This window comes from Salvelinus sp. IW2-2015, linkage group LG20 (genome assembly GCF_002910315.2).
Source record: "Salvelinus sp. IW2-2015 linkage group LG20, ASM291031v2, whole genome shotgun sequence".
NCBI lineage: Eukaryota > Metazoa > Chordata > Actinopteri > Salmoniformes > Salmonidae > Salvelinus > Salvelinus sp. IW2-2015.
In genome coordinates, this window is record NC_036860.1 from 57,425,183 (window position 1) to 57,448,481 (window position 23,299).

At 43.8% G+C, this 23,299-nt stretch overlaps 1 protein-coding gene across 4 annotated transcripts in view; it reads right to left on the reverse strand.

Moving 5' to 3' along the window:
* Positions 1-409: 409 nt before the first annotated feature.
* LOC111979921 (nipped-B-like protein B) overlaps positions 410-23,299 on the reverse strand; it is a 67,302-nt gene continuing 44,412 nt past the window's right edge. For all 4 annotated transcript variants that reach the window (XM_024010611.2, XM_024010610.2, XM_024010609.2 and 1 more), the window contains 27 exons: positions 21,694-21,794; positions 17,651-17,780; positions 17,473-17,555; positions 17,196-17,328; positions 16,896-17,039; positions 16,700-16,786; positions 14,389-14,612; positions 14,184-14,286; positions 13,982-14,080; positions 13,728-13,874; positions 12,836-12,970; positions 12,613-12,711; positions 12,420-12,473; positions 12,008-12,116; positions 11,706-11,842; positions 11,193-11,333; positions 10,826-11,074; positions 10,610-10,700; positions 10,264-10,437; positions 8,237-8,427; positions 7,551-7,658; positions 7,212-7,412; positions 6,931-7,077; positions 6,341-6,705; positions 2,148-2,322; positions 1,693-1,908; positions 410-1,511 (listed from right to left, as the gene is read on the reverse strand). In XM_024010611.2, the coding sequence (XP_023866379.1) occupies positions 1,149-1,511; positions 1,693-1,908; positions 2,148-2,322; positions 6,341-6,705; positions 6,931-7,077; positions 7,212-7,412; positions 7,551-7,658; positions 8,237-8,427; positions 10,264-10,437; positions 10,610-10,700; positions 10,826-11,074; positions 11,193-11,333; positions 11,706-11,842; positions 12,008-12,116; positions 12,420-12,473; positions 12,613-12,711; positions 12,836-12,970; positions 13,728-13,874; positions 13,982-14,080; positions 14,184-14,286; positions 14,389-14,612; positions 16,700-16,786; positions 16,896-17,039; positions 17,196-17,328; positions 17,473-17,555; positions 17,651-17,780; positions 21,694-21,794 (4,206 nt within the window). In that variant the 3' untranslated portion in view covers positions 410-1,148. The remainder of the gene's footprint in view (positions 1,512-1,692; positions 1,909-2,147; positions 2,323-6,340; positions 6,706-6,930; positions 7,078-7,211; positions 7,413-7,550; positions 7,659-8,236; positions 8,428-10,263; positions 10,438-10,609; positions 10,701-10,825; positions 11,075-11,192; positions 11,334-11,705; positions 11,843-12,007; positions 12,117-12,419; positions 12,474-12,612; positions 12,712-12,835; positions 12,971-13,727; positions 13,875-13,981; positions 14,081-14,183; positions 14,287-14,388; positions 14,613-16,699; positions 16,787-16,895; positions 17,040-17,195; positions 17,329-17,472; positions 17,556-17,650; positions 17,781-21,693; positions 21,795-23,299) is intronic.

Consider the following 23,299-nt stretch of genomic DNA (forward strand, 5'->3'; position numbering starts at 1 on the left):
GATCCTTCATCAAGTTCATACAGTACATGGTTTTTATCTTAATCCAGTTCATGACAGAAACTGGCAGTGGCATACAGAAACAAGATACCAGAGGGATTCATCCCTGCATTTTGCAAGGCCCTCTCTGAAACGGAGTTGATGAGTCATGGATTTACAAATTTTCTGAGTTGCAGACACCTAGGTAATCAAACATGGTGCACAACTAAACCACCACATTCAACCTAAGACAAAATTGACCATATTGCAATTCTACTACTAGGGATTCAAAATACTGTCGCCTTTTACCATCATCTTGGACCTTCCACGTATTACATCTAAAAATAAAACAAAAATTACAAGTTGACAGGAGATACTGCATGGTGGCGCACCATCCCCATGAAAAAATAAAGTCAATTGCAAACGAGACAAGTAACAAAGAGAAGTAAAAAATATTTATTGCAATATTTGCTCCGCCAGAAGTGCTGGGGATCCCTTTTCTCTCTCGGGTGACCTTTGACCTAATACATCAAATTCTACATTTACAAAAAACTCCCCTGCATGTAGGCCACAGATACTGCACGCTTCGCTTTCAACAGAATAAATTATATCCAAGAGACTCCATTGTACAGCATGGGTAAACAAATAAAGGGAATAAAACATAAAAGAAAAGGTAAAGGTTTTAAAAGTAGCTTCCCTGGAAACTGAGCTAAGCTAAAGAAATCCAACCGGTGCTAGGTTAAACTCCAAGAACACTTTATTTAGAACATTAACAGACTAATTTCCAACATTCACTTTGTTTATTAATTTTTTTAAACAGAATTTGTCAGAGATAAACATTGTTTTTTTTGTGTGTTAAACTTTGATACAGTGGGAAAATCAAACAACCGAGTTGCTGTACAACAGCGAAGGAGCTTCCACGCAATGTTATCCAAACATTTCCTTCTTGTGTTTTTTCTGTTTAACTTAAACATATCCTGGATCCAGATTAAAATGTTCATCACAGACCAAAAGTTCACAATACCTGCTCTCCTCTCTCTCTGCTATCTCGTGCTTACATTTATGTTTTGCATGTCTGTAGTATATTTGTCTTTTCTGTATTAGAAAAACGTTGTATCCTCATAGTAGAGTTTGGCTGCAAAGAGTTTGTCTGAGAATAACCGTATAGTCGATTAGGAAGTTCCCTCCTTCGCTGAGTACAGTGACCGTAAAGTCTGCACCACTCTGTTCGTCAGCTTGTGTGCACTCGTCAAGGCGATTTTCTTGTAAATAATGTCAGACTCCTTGATAGTGTCCACCCAAGGCACCGTTTTGCGTCCGTCACGTTTCTTAGCCTCGCCCCAGACTCCAGAGTAGGAGCCAGCCATCCATTGCACTCTGTAGCCCGTGTTGGTCTTCTGGATGATGCGGGCGATCTGCGGCCGGTCCTTGTACTTGGGGCAGCAGAGGGCGATGACGTCCCTGGCGGCCAATGTCTCATTCATGTGACCTGAAGCCTCTGCAGAGTCGCCGTGCTTCCTCGACCGCCGCGATGACTGGGGAGAGAAACAGCAGCGTTACACCTCACATAGCATTCCTTTACTACAACATCCAACTAACTGGAGAGAGCACATAGGTTTAAGAAGCCAACATGGCAGTTATCAGTCTTCTAATAAATCCTTAACAGGGACAATAACAGCTGTATGACAGTGCAATAACAGGCTGCTTAGGGCTCACCACTGGGGTTTTCTCATCTCCGTCGCTCTCGTCGTCGTCCGTCTCTATAGGAGCCTGGTGGTGGTTCTTGTGGTCCTGGTGGTGGTTCTTGTGGTCCTGGTGGCTGGGCCCTCCCAGCAATGAAGTGATGGCTTTGTTTCTGGCGTTAGCGCTGGCTGACGCCTCACCTTCCTCATCCTCCTCATCAGGGTCCAAATGCTCCATCAGTAACTTGAACTGAGAGAGACCAGAATGTTAACCAGTCTGCTGTGCTCAGACATGGCTAGTTTAATTTACTGCACACCTTTAACAAAGTACAAAAAGGAACTCCATCTGGTTCAACTCTGTTTAAATTCAGTAAATTCAATAAGTAAATTGGAATTCCAATCCCTATTTTCCTTAACTCCATTACAGGACCCTAAACTAAACGACTCAAGACTTTAAAAAAAGGAAATGCGGTCAGAGTGAGCTCTTACATCTAGGTACTGTTTGACGATCCTCCTCTTGATGTCGTAGGTGAGTTCTACGTTGGCCAGGTCAGAGGTCAAGAAGTCCAGTGTCTGGTGAGGGCTGAAGTGCACGTGACCCTTCCTGTTCACCGCCTTCTCATATACCTTGGCCGATTCCGTCGGAGAGTACTTTTGGATTTTACTACAGTGGGCAGAGGAAGAAGTTGAGTTTAGGTTAATTCCTCATTACATTTACATTTTTACATTTTAGTCATTTAGCAGACGCTCTTATCCAGAGCGACTTACAGTAGAGTGCATACATTTTATTACATTTTTTACATACTGAGACAAGGATATCCCTACCGGCCAAGAGCAGACGCTCTTATCCAGAGCGACTTACAGTAGAGTGCATACATTTTATTACATTTTTTACATACTGAGACAAGGATATCCCTACCGGCCAAACCCTCCCTACCGGCCAAACCCTCCCTAACCCGGACGACGCTATGTCAATTGTGCGTCACCCCACGGATCTCCCGGTTGCGGCCGGCTGCGACAGAGCCTGGGCGCGAACCCAGCCCAGCCTGGGCGTGAACCCAGAGACTCTGGTGGCGCAGCTAGCACTGCGATGCAGTGCCCTAGACCACTGCGCCACCCGGGAGATATTAAAGTGGCATTAAAGTGGCAATATGTAACCTTTTGGGCAACCTGACCAAATTTACATAGAAATGTCAGTTATAGATCGATCATTCTAATTGAAAGCAAGTAAAGAGGCTGTAGACCTGCTCTGTGCTCGCTATTTTTATGCTTCCCGTTCTCAAGTTTTGTTTTTGCGTCTTTTACTTTCGATATTGTACATTAGCTTCAAAAAGATGAAACAACAATATTTTTGGTTATGGAAAAGTTATTTCAGAGCGGTTTAGATGGTACAATGATTCTCTACACTATACTAGCTTATTTTGTCACAAACTGAAATTAGGCAAACTAAACTCAGCAAAAAAAGAAACGTCCCTTTTTCAGGACCCTGTCTTTCAAAGATAATACGTAAAAATGTAAATAACTTCACAGATCTTCATTGTAAAGGGTTTAAACGCTGTTTCCCATGCTTGTTCAATGAACCATAAACAATTAATGAACATGCACCTGTGGAACGGTCGTTAAGACACTAACAGCTTACAGACGGTAGGCAATTAAGGTCACAGTTATGAAAACTTAGGACACTAAAGAGGCCTTTCTACTGACTCTGAAAAACACCAAAAGAAAGATGCCCAGGGTCCTTGCTCATCTGAGTGAACGTGCCTTAGGCATGCTGTAAAGGGGGCATGATGACTGCAGATGTGGCCAGGGCAAGAAATTGCAATATCCGTACTGTGACACGCCTAAGACAGCGCTACAGGGAAACAGGACTATTTTCACGTTCGGATGAAAAGCGTGCCCAGAGTAAACTGCCTGCTACTCAGGCCAGGAAAGCTAATATATGCATATTATTAGTAGATTTGTATAGAAAACACTCTGAAGTTTCTAAAACTGTTTGAATGATGTCTGTGAGTATAACAGAACTCATATGGCAGGCAAAAACCTGAGAAAAATCCAACCAGGAAGTGGGAAATCTGAGGTTTGCAGTTTTTCAACTCATTGCCTTTCCAAGATACAGTGTAAATGGGGTCATATTGCACTTCCTAAGGCTTCCACTAGATGTGAACAGTCGTTAGAACCTTGTTTCAGACTTCTACTGTAAAGGGGGAGTGAAAAAGAGCTGTTTGACTAAGGGGTCTGGCAGAAGGCCATGAGCTAAATCATGCGCGCGACCGTGAGAGCGAGCTCTGTTCCTTTACATTTCTAAAGACAAAGGAATTGTCCGGTTGAAACATTATTGAAGATTTATGATAAAAACATCCTAAAGATTAATTCTATACATCGTTTGACATGTTTCTACAAACTGTAATATAACTTTTTGGACTTTTCGTCTGAACATTCGCCTGGACTTGCCCGCGCCTCTTGAATTTGGATTTGTGAACTAAATGCGCGGACAAAAAGGCGGTATTTGGACATAAATGATGGACATTATCGAACAAAACAAACATTTATTGTGGAACTGGGATTCCTGGGAATGCATTCTGATGAAGATCATCAAAGGTAAGTGAATATTTATAACGCTATTTCTGACTTTTACTGACTCCACAACATGGCAGGTATCTGTATGGCTTGTTTTTGTGTCTGAGCACTGTACTCAAGATTATTGCATGGTGTGCTTTTTCCGTAAAGCTTTTTTGAAATCTGACACAGCGGTTACATTAAGGAGAAGTATATCTTTAATTCTGTGCATAACACTTGTATCTTTAATCAAAGTTTATGATGAGTATTTCTGTAAATTGATGTGGCTCTGCAAATTCGCAGGATATTTTCGAGGCACAACATTACTGAACATAACGCGCGATTTCTGGATATAAATATGAACTTTATCGAACAAAACATACATGTATTTTGTAACATGAAGTCCTATGAGTGCCARCTGATGAAGATCATCAAAGGTTAGTGATTCATTTTATCTCTATTTCTGCTTTTTGTGACTCCTCTCTTTGGCTGGAAAATGGCTGTATGTTTTTTTGTGACTCTGACCTAACATAATCATATGGTGTGCTTTCGCTGTAAAGCCTTTTTGAAATCAGACACGATGGGTAGATTAACTTCTTGACGCTTAATTTTTTTTTTTTTTTTATAACGTTCCCAACGTAAACAGACTATTTCTCAGGCCCAGATCGTAGAATATGCATATAATTTACAGATTAGGATAGAAAACACTCCAAAGTTTCCAAAACGGTCAAAATATTGTCTGTGAGTATAACAAAACTGATTCTGCAGGCAAAAACCTGAGGAAATCCAACCCGGAAGTGCCTTAAAAAAAATCCCTGTTCTGTTGCCTGCCCCTCCATTTAAAGGCGTATCAACCAGATTCCTTTTCCAATGGCTTCCTCAGGCTGTGACCAGGCTTTAGACATAGTTTCAGGCTTTTATTTTGAAAAATTAGCGAGATTTTTCAAAACAAGTCAGGTGTCCTTTGATTAGTTCCTGCGCGCGAGAGGGGTAGCTCGACATTTTCTTTCTCTCTTTTATTGAGTAGGTTATCGTCCGGTTGAAATATTATCGATTATGTATGTTAAAAACAACCTGAGGATTGATTATTTAAAAAAAAATTGACATGTTTCTACGAACATTACGGATACTTTTTGGAATTGGTCTGCCTTTCAGGAATGGAACGAGGCTGTGGTTTTCAGAACATAACGCGCAACCCAAATGGCGTTTTTTTGTTTGTTATAAAACTAATATTTATCGAACGAAAATAACATTTATTGTGTAACTGGGAGTCTCGTGAGTACAAACATCCGAAGATTATCAAAGGTAAGCAATTAATTTGATTGCTTTTCTGACTTTCGTGACCAAGCTAATTTAAGGCTAACTGTTCTAGCATTGACTGATACACTCACAAACGCTTGGATTGCTTTCGCTGTAAAGCATATTTTCAAAATCTGACACGATAGGTGGATTAACAACAACCTAAGCTGTGTTTTGGTATATTTCACTTGTGATTCCATGATTATAAATATTTTTAGGATTATTTTTTGAATTTGGCGCTCTGCAATTCAGTGGTTGTTTAGGAAATTGATCCCGGTAACGGGATCCGTAGTGCCAAGAAGTTTTTAAGCTTTAATTTGGTGTATTGCACTTGTTAATGTATTAAAGTTAAATATTTAAAAAATATATTTTTGAATTTCGCGCTCTGCCTTTTCAGCGGATGTTGTCGAGGGGTTACCCTAGCCTTGCAGCTGGTGGCTACACCAATTACTGACTGTTACTTTTGATTTTGACCCCCCCTTTGTTCAGGGACACATTATTCAATTTCTGTTAGTCACATGTCTGTGGTACTTGTTCAGTTTGCCTCAGTTGTTGAAACTTATGTTCATACAAATATTTACACATGTTAAGTTTGCTAAAAATAAACACAGCTGACGTTTCTTTTTTTGATGAGTTCATTAGAGTTTTAGCAACCAGGAAATGGCGGAGCGATTTCTGCATAGTGCAACTAACTGAGAAATTGTCATGGCAACATAAAAAGACAAGACATATCAGTATATTGTGATCTTCCTAGCTCTGTCTTTCATGTCCAGTGAGGCGGTAAGGTGAGATGTTATGTGGTTGTGTTCCTCCTGGCATTGACGTACCTGTCTGAGAAGCCGTAGAGGTTCTTGAGATGCTGCTTTAGAACCAATAGTAGTAGTATTCCCTGTGAGGCGTTGGCAAAGTCCAACAGGGGAATGGGGTTGTCAGGCAGACGCTGCATCACCTTGTCCAAGTCCTCCATTTCCAGGTCAGAGTCAGAGTCTGACTTAACAGGGGCCCGGGCCCGGTGTTTGGGCTTTTTGGGCCTGTGGACCACCTCGTTGTCCTCGTCACTACTGTTGGAGCTGATGCTGTGACGGTTATGTTCCTCCTCCGATGACGATGATGATGACGAGTTCTCCTCCTCTGACTGGTACTTCCTCTCTTTCGACTTCTTCTCCCGCTGCCGTGGCTCTTTGAGAAGGGACTGCAGAGATGACAAAGGAGTGAGTCAGTCATTCACAACCAAACAAAGGCTATCGTTAGGGATTGTTATAGGATATAAAACCCACGACAGCTTGTAAAAGTCTATAAAAGTCACATTATAGTTAGTGCTTTCACAAGCCTGTGCACTTGTGGCTACGTGAGTTCTTGTAAGTACTTATGGCAAGGCTGTTGACAGACACTACATAGTGACGTGTGTATCACCTACCTCCTTGAAGGACTGCAGCAGGTTGCTGCCGGACACAGACAGTGTGATGTCAATGTGGTGCATGATGAAGAGAGGCTCCTCCTGGATCTGGTAGGGGAAACAGGCTAGGTTGTCTGCCATGTACAGGAGCATATTGACCTCAATCTTCTGCAGGGGGAAAGTCACAATACCAAACATTACTTCACAAAACTGTTCATTTTGTCTATAAAAATAAGGATTGTATATGAATGTTTACTGCTATAATATTCTTAGTGTGTGTCTAGGGGGAAGGAGGAACTCACCGAGCTGTCATCAAACAAGTTGAGCAGTGAGATGAGGAAGGCTCGGCGGTGCTGCCGGTTGGATCGGACCATGGAGAAGAGGTGGGCGCAGAGGGCGGAGGTGGTCTCGTCCTGCCGGTAACCCCGGATCACCGTACCCTTAGCTGACCAGATAGCCTGCTGCACCTGGTAGGACATCTTCATCCCCGCCACGGCCTTCATCTGAACACACACACACACAACCAAACACGTTCTATACATCGATAACATACTGTACAATAGATGATCACATTACCAGCCTGTTGAGAGGCCAGTCTACTCTTCCTACCCTGAGACCAGTCTACAGACAGAAACACTCACATGGATGAAGCCGCTGTATTTCTTATCAATCTCCACCAGCTGCTGGTCTGCCTTATTCCTCATGGTGGGCTCTGGGTCCGTTCCCATGGCAATCAGGTAGGGCACACACTGAAACAAAACAGGATGTTGGGTCAACAGGGATTACAAAGCTGTGGAAACACGTGGTTGTATACTGGTACTTCACCCATAATAACACCTATTTATTCCAGTCCAAAATTAAGTAAAAACTCTGTGCACAGCATTATGTCCAGTTACACCTATTAAAGGTCCAATGCAACTGTTTTTTTTTTTTTTATTATTTAAAAAAAAATCTCAATATCAAATAATTTCTGAGGTAACAATTTAGTACCGTCCTGTCATGGTTTTCAATTCAAATGGTCAAAAATAAACAAAAATAGCTTCTTGGCAAAGAGTCATTTTTCAAGCAATAATTTAGCTAGGACTGTCTGGGAGTGGTCTGAGTAGACAGTTAAAACTAACTGTTATTGGCAGAGAGGTTTGGAACTCTTTCTTATTGGTCTATTAACTAATTTACCGCCTGGTGATGTGCACCAGAGGCAGCGGCCTAGACCGCTACACCACCCTAGGCCAGAGCCTTTTCTAATTCTTTAACTGACCAGAGTTTGTGCATGCCTTGTTTGAGAAGAGTAGCCCAGTGGTGTGTACTGTCTGAGGTGGAAGCGTACCTGTACAGGATGGATGAGGCCCTGGTTGAGTGTCAGGGCAATGACGTTGAGGGCAAAATGTCGTACGGTGGACTGTGTGTGGAAGAAGGCCTCCAGCACCTGCTTCAGGTACAGCTGCATGATGGAGCTGCTCATACCTGACGAGATGTCACCCATCTCCTTCAGGTCCTCCTGCTTCGACAGCTTCTTCCCTGTAGACGTACAAAGACAAGAGCCATTTAGGAAACTAGCCACTAGACAACAACATCATGGAGGCATGCCCTAACTAACACATCCAATATCCTTAGCTCCATTCTATCAACTTGAAGATATTGCTATGCTTGTGTGGACTTATTTTCAACCTGTATTGATATGAATGAATGAGCTAGGGCCACCAATACAAAAATGTATGCACTTCATTTTGTAAGTCATTTTGGAGTAAATAGCATATATACACTGCTCAAAAAAATAAAGGGAACACTTAAACAACACAATGTAACTCCAAGTCAATCACACTTCTATGAAATCAAACTGTCCACTTAGGAAGCAACACTGATTGACAATAAATTTCACATGCTGTTGTGCAAATGGAATAGACAAAAGGTGGAAATTATAGGCAATTAGCAAGACACCCCCAAAAAAGGAGTGATTCTGCAGGTGGTGACCACAGACCACTTCTCAGTTCCTATGCTTCCTGGCTGATGTTTTGGTCACTTTTGAATGCTGGCGGTGCTCTCACTCTAGTGGTAGCATGAGACGGAGTCTACAACCCACACAAGTGGCTCAGGTAGTGCAGTTCATCCAGGATGGCACATCAATGCGAGCTGTGGCAAAAAGGTTTGCTGTGTCTGTCAGCGTAGTGTCCAGAGCATGGAGGCGCTACCAGGAGACAGGCCAGTACATCAGGAGACGTGGAGGAGGCCGTAGGAGGGCAACAACCCAGCAGCAGGACCGCTACCTGTGCAAGGAGGTGCACTGCCAGAGCCCTGCAAAATGACCTCCAGCAGGCCACAAATGTGCATGTGTCAGCATATGGTCTCACAAGGGGTCTGAGGATCTCATCTCGGTACCTAATGGCAGTCAGGCTACCTCTGGCGAGCATATGGAGGGCTGTGCGGCCCCACAAAGAAATGCCACCCCACACCATGACTGACCCACCGCCAAACCGGTCATGCTGGAGGATGTTGCAGGCAGCAGAATATTCTCCACGGCGTCTCCAGACTCTGTCACGTCTGTCACATGTGCTCATGTGCTCAGTGTGAACCTGCTTTCATCTGTGAAGAGCACAGGGCGCCAGTGGCGAATTTGCCAATCTTGGTGTTCTCTGGCAAATGCCAAACGTCCTGCACGGTGCTGGGCTGTAAGCACAACCCCCACCTGTGGACGTCGGGCCCTCATACCACCCTCATGGAGTCTGTTTCTGACCGTTTGAGCAGACACATGCACATTTGTGGCCTGCTGGAGGTCATTTTGCAGGGCTCTGGCAGTGCACCTCCTTGCACAAAGGCGGAGGTAGCGGTCCTGCTGCTGGGTTGTTGCCCTCCTACGGCCTCCTCCACGTCTCCTGATGTACTGGCCTGTCTCCTGGTAGCGCCTCCATGCTCTGGACACTACGCTGACAGACACAGCAAACCTTTTTGCCACAGCTCGCATTGATGTGCCATCCTGGATGAACTGCACTACCTGAGCCACTTGTGTGGGTTGTAGACTCCGTCTCATGCTACCACTAGAGTGAGAGCACCGCCAGCATTCAAAAGTGACCAAAACATCAGCCAGGAAGCATAGGAACTGAGAAGTTGTCTGTGGTCACCACCTGCAGAATCACTCCTTTTTTTGCGGGTGTCTTGCTAATTGCCTATTTCCACCTTTTGTCTATTCCATTTGCACAACAGCATGTGAAATTTATTGTCAATCAGTGTTGCTTCCTAAGTGGACAGTTTGATTTCACAGAAGTGTGATTGACTTGGAGTTACATTGTGTTGTTTAAGTGTTCCCTTTATTTTTTTGAGCAGTGTATTATATTTAATGGACACAGAGGTGAGACTCACACTGTTGGTCGGCCTCCTGCATGCGCGAGTCTTCCTCCTGCAGGTATGTCTGCAGGTTCTTCAGCACCTGGATCTTTAGGTTGACAGAGCTCTTCCTGTCTGACAGGATGCCATTGTACAGACTCATCACATCCTGCATGAACATCAGCCCTGGGTACTGGATGAACTGGAAGCCTGGACAATGGAGAAAGGGGGATAGGGAGAAAGAGGAATATCAATAATGAGGAACCAGGGAAACAAGCCATTGGTGATGAATGACAGAAGTTTGAAAGGTGCTGCAATACCAATACAGAAGGGTCATTGTTAGAGCAACACATGGTCTGTGGTAGGGTGAGGTGAGCTTTACCTAGACCAATGATGGCCTTGGTCTGAACTTCCTCATCTTCATGCTTAGTGAAGTACAGCAAAAGCTCCATAACTTTTTCCTTTATCACAACCTACAACACACAAAGGGAAAAGCAACATCAAGTTCTTATTCCCGTCTTTCATAAAATGTTTTTTTTTTTTTTTTTAAACAGTTGGTCACAACAATGTTAAGAAAAATCTGTTTTCTTGGACCGACCTTTGTGGGGCCCTTGAATTCCTCCTCGTCAAAGTCAAAGTGGCGACAGAGTGCCCCCACAGTGAACAGCGAGCGCAGCAAGGCCGGTTTGTTAGCAGCCAGAACAGGGTTGTTGGAGTCCTCAGAGTGCTGGGTCTTCAGCTTGGTCAGGGCACCATAGTAACGGTTGAAACAAGCCCAAACAAACTTGTAGTTGCGAGTGACCCTGTTCACCACAGCTCCAAGACAGCTCACACAGTGTTGTACAACCTGAGAAACAAGATTACCGAATAACTAAAAACAGCATTTTAACACCTTTTATTTGTTCCTTCACGGTTATTTTAGTATTGAACCTGGGTACAAGCTGTAGCCTTTATAAGAGACATACCGTCATGCCGTATTTGATGATGAGCTTCATCAGGTCTTCCTCTATGGTGGTGAGGAAGGTCTCAGAGGGGTGCTCCATCAGAGGAATCACCAGCTCAAGGATCTTGGCCACGTTACAGATCACCATGAAGTCACTCTGGGTCTGGAAACACAAGAGAAATCCATATTGATAGGGTTTGGCCGGCGTAGGCCGTCATTGTAAAATAGTAATTTGTTCTTAACTGACTTGCCTAGTTAAATAAAGGTTAAAGAAATAAAATAAATTGATACAGCCAGAGAGATTTTTATGTTGTGAGTCACAGCTTGACCCCCGTTGGTCACGTTGTTGTATAAAACTTGTACTGACAATGATCAACCACTAGATGGCCCTAGAGCTCTATGTAAAAATCAAGTGGAATTTTTTTTCCTTGAACTTTTACACCTGGCACAATATTCAATTACTTATTTCAGAAAAAAATAACATCACAATAACTACAGTAAATTTCTACAAATTGAGGAGAGAAAGTGACCTTACGTTGCACTTGGTGGTGAGATAAGGCTGGATGGTCATGGCATGTTTGACCATCAGCTGGGATCGGATTTTACTGAACAGAAAGAGGGTGGTGATGCAGGACACCAGACGGTTGGAATTCACCCCCTTGTTCTCAATGTCTGAAACACAAACACAGATCCTTTCTTCAGACTCAACTGGACTTTCTCACAGTCCATGAGAGTTTATCATATCATAATCAACAGTACATTCATGTGTCAGTATAAATGGCAATTTGAAATCAAAACCGTGAGTACACCAAAGATAGCTGTGAGTGAGCTCCATACCAGTGAGAGACTCTTCATATTTTAGGATGTGTTCCACTAGATTGTCCACCAGCTGAACGCAGGCCTTTCTGGCTGGCTTATAGGCGGCATCTTCCTCGGTCTTCAGCAGCTAAACAGGGATAGAGTAGGGGGAGGTTGTGAGATGAGGCACACAACCATCACAAGTCTGTCTTGAACTCATTTGCAACAGCTCTCATTAGAGAAAACTGATAAACAAGTCACAGTACATACGTTTCAAGGATGGCCTGAAGTAAACAGCATTACTTCCTGTGCTTGATACTCTCCATAACCATAAATAGGCCTACATGTGATAATCAATAAACCTGAGCCAATGATAAAAAAGTTATGAACAAAACTCCAGGCCAACTATTACCATGTAATACACAGCACAGACACAATTCAAAATACTCACGTTTTGAAGCAGCTGCTCAAACCAGTCATAGCCTGTATCTTTGCATGCAGACACCTAGGAAAGATGGATGTCATCAGGTCAAGACATGTTGAACAGTCACGCCTAAAATACAGTAACACAGATCGATATGTACATTGGAAAGTTATTTGTCTGTTTGGTAGTTCTGTGCTCAGCTTTGAGCCCTGGAACTCACCACGTCTGTGATGTTGAGGATCTTGCGGGTCATGGCGTCTTTATCGTGATTGGGTGTAGGGGTGAACCAGAGTTTCTGGAAGGTCTCGTTCACAAGTTTCTGAAGAAGAATGTGGTGCAACATTTTGAAATATGCAAACAAAGACAGGTAACTTTCTGAAGCCCTGCGACGTATCCATTCACACATGAAACACAGACATTTAAAGATGCAGACAGATACATACCTTGATGCCCTCCTCGTCGTTGACCCTGCGGATCATCTTGACACACATCTCAGTGATCTTGTTGAAGGTGGGTTGCTCCAGACAGATGTCTCTAAGGATCTTAATCACCCTCTTCCTCACACTGATACCCGTATCCTGGAAAAAGAGGGGCAGAATTAATACATTTACATTTTAGTAATTTAGCAGGTCTTATCCATAGCGACTTACAGTAATGAGTGCATATATTTTATGTACTTTTTCATACTGATCCCCCATGGGAATCAAAACCACAACTGTGGCGTTGTCAGCGCCATGCTCTACCAACTGAGCCACACAGGACCCAGATGCTGATGCTAAGGCAACTTCCACCATATTTACAAAATGTCACTCCAGGGTTACTTACCCCTGCATTTTCTAAATTATATTACAAGCGATCATAATATATATTATCCAAAATAAGTTAAACATGAAATATATGTCATATTAACAAAATGACAAATCGGAGTAACTTGTTGGGTAGAGCAGAAATGATAGGTTCTCATCGGCACTTCATTTACGTTTGAGAAGCCTGCAGTTCTCCAGCAGAGCCATAGGTGGCAGTGTAGAGAAAAGGATATTACCTTAAGTGAACTTTTACACTTAGAATGAACCCTCAGCTAGAGGTGGCAAGCGTCATCGGCCCAGTTCCATTTCTCACTGCTCTGTGTGAGCTGATGCCTTCTCATCCTCCTACAGCCCACAGAAAGGGCTCTGAGCCATGTTATCCTATCTGACAGCTTGTTTGAGTATTGCTCAAAGAGTTGCACTTCACATCTGTGTTTAGGGTGAATGTCCCGCTGTGACTCGGTCTCTGTGTATAAAGATGTGCGTTACCCTGCTTGTTGAGGTGTGTATTATGGTGTGTGTTCGTTACCAGTATCCTCTCGATCAGCATGTCGTAGTACTGCTCTGTGAGCTGGGGTCTGCTCAACACAAAACGCCCCAGCAGCTCCACAGCAGCCTCGCGTACACTGGTGGAGTTGTCCATCAGACGACCATGGACCCCGCGCTGCATGTCCAACTGATGAGAGAAGGAGAGGATGAGGACTGAGGAAACACTTATGCACAGACAAAAAGGCTCTGAGCATATTTAGGTGCATCAGGTTTAGTGTTGGGTAGAGCACTCACCCTGGCCAGAATACTGGGGTCTACAGCCACCACCTCAGACAAACACTTCATGGCTTTAGTTCTGACAGCTATGGCACTCTCCCCCAGCACTCTCAGGATCTGTTGAAGAGGAGCGAGAGGGATTATTTACAAACCATACACACAGAGCACCAAATTAACACACATGAAGGAACTTAATCAAATCACTCTCGCATACTCTTACCTGTGTTAAATAAATATCGAAGCTCTGAGCGAATGGCCTCATAGAGGCCAAATATCTGACAATCAGGCAGGAGTCATCATAGTCCACAGTGTCAGAGTTCATCCTGTGGGGGAAGAGAGGAAGAGAAGAATGCATTTGAAAAAAAGACACAGGCAAACACTGAGGTTGAAGCACTGACAGTGGGACAGTGAGGGTTGAGTCCTACCTCAGTGTGCTGAACTGCGAGGGCGCGGTCTTGATAATGTTGCGGAGGTACTTCTTGCGTGCCTCGGCTCTCTGCATGATCTCTCCGGTGGTCTCGATGTCCTTGGCGTGGTGCTGGCCTTCAGAAGAGTCCTCGTCCCCTCGCTGGTTCTGAGACTTCATGGCCTTCTCCATCTCTGTCAAAGTGTCCCTGAACCACTGGGCGATGTAGAACTTCCTGGCAAACTGAAGGCAGCAGCAAAAATCAACAGTTACATCTCAAACCTGATATGTGAACAACGGCAATGGTGGAAAAAGTACCCAATTGTCATACTTGAGTAACAGTAAAGATACCTTAATAGAAAACAACTCAAGTAAAAGTTAGTCACCCAGTAAAATACTACTTGATTAAAAGTCTAAAAGTATTTGGTTTTAAATATACTTATCAAAAAGAAAACGTAATTGCTAAAATATACTTAGATATTAAAAGTAAAAGTGAAAGTATAAATAATTTAAAATTCCTAATATTTAAGCAAACCAGACGGCACAATTTTCACGTTTTTTTAAATTTAATTTACGGATAGCCAGGGGCATGATCCAACACTTGGACATCATTTACAAACAAAGCATGTGTGTTTAGTGAGTCTGCCAGATCAGAGGCAGTAGGGATGACCAGGGATCTCTTGATAAGTGTGTGAATGGACCCTTTTTCTGTACTTTTGGGTGTCAGAGTAGATGTATGGAATAAAAAGTACATTATTTTCTTTAAGAATGTAGTGAAGTAAAAGTAGTCAAAAATATAAATAGTAAATTACAGATACCCCAAAAAACTACTTAACTTCTTTATGATAGGGGGCAGCATTTTCACTTTTGGATGAATTGCGTGCCCATAGTGAACTGCCTCCTACTCTGTCCCAGATGCTAATATATGCATATCATTATCACTATTGGATATAAAACACTCTGAAGTTTCTAAAACTGTTTGAATGATGTCTGTGAGTAAATCAGAACTCATATGGCAGGCAAAACCCAGAGAAAAAATCCAAACAGGAAGTGAGAATTCTGAGACTGGTCAATGTTCAACTCATCGCCGATTAAATTCTCTGTAAGATATGGATCTGTTTGCACTTCCTACGCCTTCCACTAGATGTCAACAGTCTGTAGAACGTGGAATGAAGCTTATGCTGTGTTGTGGGGCCGGATGGGAGGGGAATGAGTCAGTGGTCTGGCAGATTGCCAGTTCCTGATCATGCGCATTCCTCATGATATCGCCTTGCGTTCCATAACTTCTACAGACATGAAGGAATGCTCCGGTTGGAACGTTATTGGATATATATGATAACAACATCCTGAAGATTGATTCTCTACTTAGTTTGACCAGTTTATTCGACCTGTTATATAACTTTTTGAAGTTTTCGTCCGAGTTTGCCTGCATTTGCGCGAGCGTTTGGACATGTGCACTAAACATGCATAAGTAATGGACATTATCGAACAAAACAACGATTTATTGTGGAACTAGGATTCCTGGGAGTGCATTCTGATGAAGATGATCAAAGGTAAGGGAATATTTATGATGTAATTTCGTATTTCTGTTGACTCCAACATGGCGGAGAAATGTTATGTTTGAGCGCCATCTCAGATTATTGCATGGTGTGCTTTTTACGTAAAGTTTTTTTGAAATCTGACACAGCGGTTGCATTAAGAACATGTGTATCTTTAATTATATGTAAAACATGTATCTTTCATCAAAGTTTATGATGAGTATTTCTGTTATTTGACGTGGCTCTCTGCAATTTCTCCGGATATTTTGGAGGCATTTCTGAACATGGCGCCAATGTAAACCGAGATTTGTGGATATAAATATGCACATTATCGAACAAAACATAAATGTATTGTGTAACATGATGTCCTATGAGTGTCATCTGATGAAGATCACCAAAGGTTAGTGATTCATTTTATCTCTATTTATGCTTTTTGTGACTACTATCTTTTGCTGGGAAAATGGCTTTGTTTTTCTGTGGCTATGTACTGAGCTAACATAATCGTTTGGTGTGCTTTCGCCGTAAATCCTTTATGAAATCAGACATGTTGGCTGGATTCACAACATGTGTAGCTTTAATTTGGTGTGATTTCATGAAAGATTGATTTTTATAGTAATATATTTGAATTTGGCGCACTACATTTTTTCTAGCTTTTGGCCAAGTGGGACGCTACCGTCCCACATATCCCAGAGAAGTTAAGTAGTACATTCAAGTATTTTTCCTTGGCTAAGTACTTTACACCACTGAATATAGTGTAGCTATAACTACAGTATGTTCAGAAAATACACTCACAACTAGAGATGGATCCGTCTCTGCGTTCTCATCCATGTAGTCCAACAGGGCCTTCTGCAGCTGCTGGGTCTCATCATTGCCTTGTGTCTAGGTTGATAACAAAACAGCAACAACATTGTGTTACCATTTTGCTGTGTATATCTTGAATGACAGTTGACTTTGAGGATTGTTATGGTCAGACTGAACGCCTAGCTACCTCTCTGAGGATGCGGTCGATGGAGCGCTGGTCCATCTTGCTGGTGACGCCGTCTTTGCGCAGGCGGGCAGCGACGGTGCCCAGGTAGTCTAGCGATGCCACCCTCAGAGCCATCTCTGTCTGCTTATTGCTAAACTGATGCACCTGGAACAGAGGATAGGGAGAAGAGTGTCATTCAGGCTGCTTTTTCTTTCCACAACAGCAAATAACCCCACTCACCAGAGGAGTCCCATGTGCTTTTATCAATAGCTCTACTGCTGACCAATAACTGATTAGTTTAGCTATGACGGATGGACTCACCAGTAGACGACCCAGCAGACTGAGGAGAAGCTCAGCAGCTGGCCACTCTGGTTTGTTCACCGTAGACAGCAGGTCCTGGACAAAATTTTCAAACAGTGGGCGATAGTCCTCCTCTCCCTGCTTACTGCCACACCTGAAACACAGACAGAGGAACACAGAGGCTTGGTCAAAGAGCTAACAGTATCATAAAGAGATATCTTACACCATTTTCTATTAACAGTTCTAATCTAGTTTGATTGTGAAAATCATGAAAGGCTGTTAAGAGAGATCATCTTACTTCTTTAGGAAGACGGACAGGAAGTTCTGAGCTGCTCGCATTGCCGTCTCATAAGAGTTTGTGATCAGGACATCTTGGTCCACCTGGGAAAAGAGCAAGCAATTGTGAATAAAAGTATTTGGTCAAGATGTCCATCAGATGATTCCTAGCCCAGTCGGCATGGCCATCCCTAACATACCTTCTTATCATACTCGTCGTGGCTGTCCCTGTTGTTCGGGAGGTGCACCACACATTGGATAAGCTGAAGCACCAGAGCTGTGACCATCTGGATGTACATGGGCTCCCCATCCTTATCACTGCTGTTCAGCCTAGGGACGCACATATAGACAAATACACATACAGACAACCTCAATTGCACTCCACACTGCACCCCCACCTAGATAAGAGGAATACCTATGTGAGAATGCTGTTCAGCTAAGCGTTCAACTCCATTGTCTCCTCTCAGCTCATCACCAAGTTTAGGACCCTAGGACTGAACACCTCCCTATGCAACCACACTGCACACTGCCCTAACCCATCTGGACAAGAGGAATACCTATGTGAGAATGCTGTTCATCGACTACAGCTCAGCATTTAACACCATAGTACCCTCCAAACTCGTCATCAAGCTCGAGACCCTGGGTCTCAACCCCGCCCTGTGCAACTGGGTACTGGACTTCCTGACGTGCCGCCCCCAGGTGGTGAGGGTAGGTAACAACATCTCCACCCCGCTGATCCTCAACACTGGGGCCCCACAAGGGTGCGTTCTGAGCCCTCTCCTGTACTCCCTGTTCACCCACGACTGCGTGGCCATGCACGCCTCCAACTCAATCATCAAGTTTGCAGACGACACTACAGTGGTAGGCTTGACTCCCAACAACGACGAGACGGCCTACAGGGAGGAGGTGAGGGCCCTCGGAGTGTGGTGTCAGGAAAATAACCTCACACTCAATGTCAACAAAACAAAGGAGATGATTGTGGACTTCAGGAAACAGCAGAGGGAGCAGCCCCCTATCCACATCGACGGAACAGTAGTGGAGAGGGTAGTAAGTTTTAAGTTCCTAGGTGTACACATCACGGACAAACTGAATTGGTCCACCCACCCAGACAGCATGGTGAAGAAGGCGCAGCAGCACCTCTTCAACCTCAGGAGGCTGAAGAAATTCGGCTTGTCACCAAAAGCACTCACAAACTTTTACAGATGCACAATCGAGAGCATCCTGTCGGGCTGTATCACCGCCTGGTACGGCAACTGCTCCGCCTCCACTAACCGTTAAGGCTCTCCAGGGTAGTGAGTTGCACATACGCATCATCAGGGCAAACAACCTGCCCTCCAGACACCTTCACACCCGATTGCCACAGAGGCCATAAGATCACAAGAACAACAACCACCGACCACTGCCTGTTACCCGCTATCATCAAGAAGGCCAAAGGTCAGTCAGGTGATCAAATGCAGGACAAGAGGCCGAAAAAGCTTCTATCTTCAACCATCAGACTGATTAACCAGTCACCACACACATTGAGCTGCTGCTCAACTTATACTGACTCATAATCTCAGTCACTTTAATAATGTAAAAATTATTATAAAATGTTCATCACTACATCTTTAATACATGCGATCTTATAAGTTACAAACTCATCATTACTCATCTCATAAGTACTATACTTGTACACGATTAAATCTACTGCATCTTGCTATTGCCGTTTTTTACATCACCTGTCATAATTTTTATTTGTACATATTCTTTTATTCTTTTGTGTGTATAAGGTAGTTGTGTAAATTGTAGTTAGATTACTCGTTGTTTCTTACTGCATTGTCGCTAGAACCAAGCATTTCGCTACACTCGCATTACAACTCTGCTAACATGTGTATGTGAAAATAAATTTGATTTACAGCTGATCTGGACTTCCTGATGGCGCCCCAGTGGTGGGAAGCCACGCTGTCTTCACACAGGGGCCCACATGGGTGAGTGCTTAGTCAATCAACGTATTTGTCAATGTGTTCCGAATACAACAGTGAAATGTACTATACACCCTCTATACCAACAATGCGGTTTAAGAGAGAGTTAAGAAAATAGTTTACTAAATAAACTAATAGTAAACATTAATGACATTTTAAAAAGTACCTAATAAATAACAATAATGAGCTATATTACGGGGTACCAGTGTCGAGTCAATGTGCGGGGTACAGTTAGTCGATGGGTGGGTGGGGTTTAATTTAAAAAAACATGTTGTAAGGTATCTTGGGAGCGGAATAATAAACCAGGGATAGCACCAGTGAAAACAAGTGGGGGGGATTCCATGCCAAAGGTCCGGTTTTGCTTCCCTTAGGCACTTTTTCCGAGCAACCATAACCTCTTCCTATAGGTTGAGAGTGTTGGTATCTTTAGCTGGCAGTTGATAATTGTTCAGCAGTCTTATGGTTTGGGGGTAGAAGCTGTTAAGGATCCTTTTGGACCTAGATTTGGCGCTCCGGTACTGCTTGCCATGCGATAGCAGAGAGAATAGTCTATGACTATGGTTGACTGGAGTCTTTGACAATCCTTTGGGCCTTCCTCTGACACCGCCTAGTATAGGTCCTGGATGGCAGGAAGCTTGGCCCCAGTGATGTACTGGGCCGTACGCACTACCCTCTGCAGCAACTTACGGTTGGAGGCCGAGCAGTTGCCATACCAGGCGGTGATGCAACCGGTCAGGATGCCCTCGATGGTGCAGCTATAGAACTTTTAGAGGATCTGGGGACCCATGCCAAATCTTTTCAGTCTCCTGAGGGGGAAAAGGAGTTGTCGTGCTCTCTTCACAACTTTCTTGGTGTGTTCGGAACATGATAGTTTGTTGGTGATGTGGACACAAAGGAACTTGAAACTCTCGACCCGCTCCACTACAGCACCGTCGTCCATGTGAATGGGGGCGTGTTCGGCCCTCCTTTTCCTGTCGTCCACATGGTGGCATAGTGGTGGCTGCATCATATTATGGGTGTGTTATCATTAAGTAGTGGGGAGTTTTTCAAAAAATAAATAAAAATAGAATGGAGCTAAGAACAGCTTTCCACACGACACTGGGAGATGAAGTCACTTTTCAGCAGGAAAATAACCTAAAACACGAGGCCAAATCTACATAGAAGTCGCTTACCAAGAAGACTGTGAATGTTCCAGAGTGGCCGAGTTACAGTTTTGACTTAAATCTACTTTAACATCTATGCCAAGACCTGAAAATGGCTGTCTAGCAATGATTAACAACCAATTTGACAGAGCTTGAAGAATTTTGAAAAGAATAATGGGCAAATGTTGCACAATCCAGGTGTGGAAAGCTATTAGAGACATACCCAGAAAAACTCACAGATGTAATTGCTGCCAAAGGTGCTTCTACAAAGTACTGTGTCAGGGGTGTGAATACTTATGTAAATGAGATATTTCTGTATTTCATTAATTTATTTTTTTCTTACCCCCTTTTCTCCCCAATTTTTGTGGTATCCAATCGCTAGTAATTACTATCTTGTCTCATCGCTACAACTCCCGTACGGGCTCGGGAGAGACGAAGGTCGAAAGCCTCCGAAGCACAACCCAACCAAGCCGCACTGCTTCTTAACACAACGCGCCTCCAACCCGGAAGCCAGCCGCACCAATGTGTCGGACGAAACACCGTGCACCCGTGGCCCTCTTGGTTAGCGCGCACTGCGCCCGGCCCGCCACAGGAGTCGCTGGAGCGCGATGAGACAAGGATATCCCTACCGGCCAAACCCTCCCTAACCCGGACGACGCTAGGCCAATTGTGCGTCGCCCCACGGACCTCCCGGTCGCGGCCGGCTGCGACAGAGCCTGGGCGCGAACCCAGAGGCTCTGGTGGCTAGGCTAGCGCTGCGATGCAGTGCCCTAGACCACTGCGCCACCCAGGAGGCCTGTATTTCATTTTCAATAAATTTGCACCAATTCTTTTTATTTCACTTTGTCATTATGGGGTATTGTGTGTAGATGAGTGAGACAAAGCGCGTTCTTGTTCTACCGTTCTACCGTTATTTTTAGTGCTACATCGATATTGATTACGGCATTGTTCGGTTTAGAGATAGCAAGAAAGGCATTTCACTCTCCTTGGGCAGGTGACATTAAAACCTGAAACTAGATAAACATTCTGAAAAGAACAAGAAAATGGTTTCATAACATTATTAGCATTTCTGAAATTCTCCTTGAGAACTACTGATTTGTGTGGTCTCTCGTGGCACATGTTCTCTGTCGGTGCAGTTACCTGAAGTTCCTGAGGCTGCGTTTGCTGGTGGGTAGTCTGGCCAGAGAGGTGAAGATCTCTTCCAGGATGAGTTGCCTGTGTTTTTCATAGCGAGAGAACACCTGAGGGGGGGCCCGAAGGAAAGGCTCATCATTAGAGTGACGCTGACATTGCAATACATACAGTCGTGGCCAAAAGTTTTGAGAATGACACAAATATAAATTTCCACAAAGTTTGCTGCTTCAGTGTCTTTAGATATTTTTGTCAGATGTTACTATGGAATACTGAAGTATAATTACAAGCATTTCATAAGTGTCAAAGGCTTTTATTGACAATTACATGAAGTTGATGCAAAGAGTCAATATTTTGCGAGTGACCCTTCTTTTTCAAGACCTCTGCATTCCCTGGTATGCGTGTCAATTAACTTCTGGCACATCCTGACTGATGAGCCCATTCTTGCATAATCAATGCGTTGGAGTTGTCAGAATTTGTGGGGTTTGTTTGTCACCCGCCTCTTGAGGATTGCCACACGTTCTCAATGGATTAAGTTCTGGGAGTTTCCTGGCCATGGACCAAAATATTGATTTTGTTCCCCGAGCACTTAGTTATCACGTTTGCCTTATGGCAAGGTGCTTCATCATGCTGGAAAAGGCATTGTCCGTCACCAAACTGTTCCTGGATGGTTGGGAGAACTTGCTCTCAGAGGATGTTTGTACCATTCTTTATTCATGGCTGTGTTCTTAGGCAAAATGTGAGTGAGCCACTCCCTTGGCTGAGAAAAGACCCCACACATGAATGGTCTCAGGATGCTTTACTGTTGGCATGAAACAGGACTGATGGTAGCGCTCACCTTGTCTCTCCGGACAAGCTTTTTTCCGGATGCCCAAACAATCAGAAAGGGAATTCATCAGAGAAAATTACTTTACCCCAGTCCTCAGCAGTCCAATCCTGTACCTTTTGCGAAATATTAGTCTGTCCCTGATTTTTTCCTGGAGAGAAGTGGCTTCTTTGCTGCCTCTTGACACCAGGCCATCCTCCAAAAGTCTCGCCTCACTGTGCGTGCAGATGCACTCACACCTGCCTGCTACCATTCCTGAGCAGCTCTGTACTGGTGGTGCCCGACCCGCAGCTGAATCAACTTAAAGAGACGGTCCTGGTGCTTGCTGGACTTTCTTGGGCCTCTGAAGCCTTCTTCACAACAATTGCACTGCTCTCCTTGAAGTTCTTGACGATCCGATAATGGTTGATTTAGGTGCAATCTTACTGGCAGCATATCCTTGCCTGTGAAGCCCTTTTTGTGCAAAGCAATGATGACGGCACGTGTTTCTTTGCAGGTAACCATGATTGACAGAAGGAAGAAAATGATTCCAAGCACCACCCTCCTTTTGAAGCTTCCAGTCTGTTATCGAACTCAATCAGCATGACAGAGTAATCTCCAGCCCTGTCCTCGTCAACATCACACCTGTGTAACGAGAGAATCCCGACATGATGTCAGCTGGTCCTTTTGTGCAGGCTGAAATGCAGTGGAAATGTTTTGGGGATTCAGTTCATTTGCATGGCAAAGAGGTACTTTGCAATTAATTGCAATTCATCTGATCACTCTTCATAACATTCTGGAGTATATGCA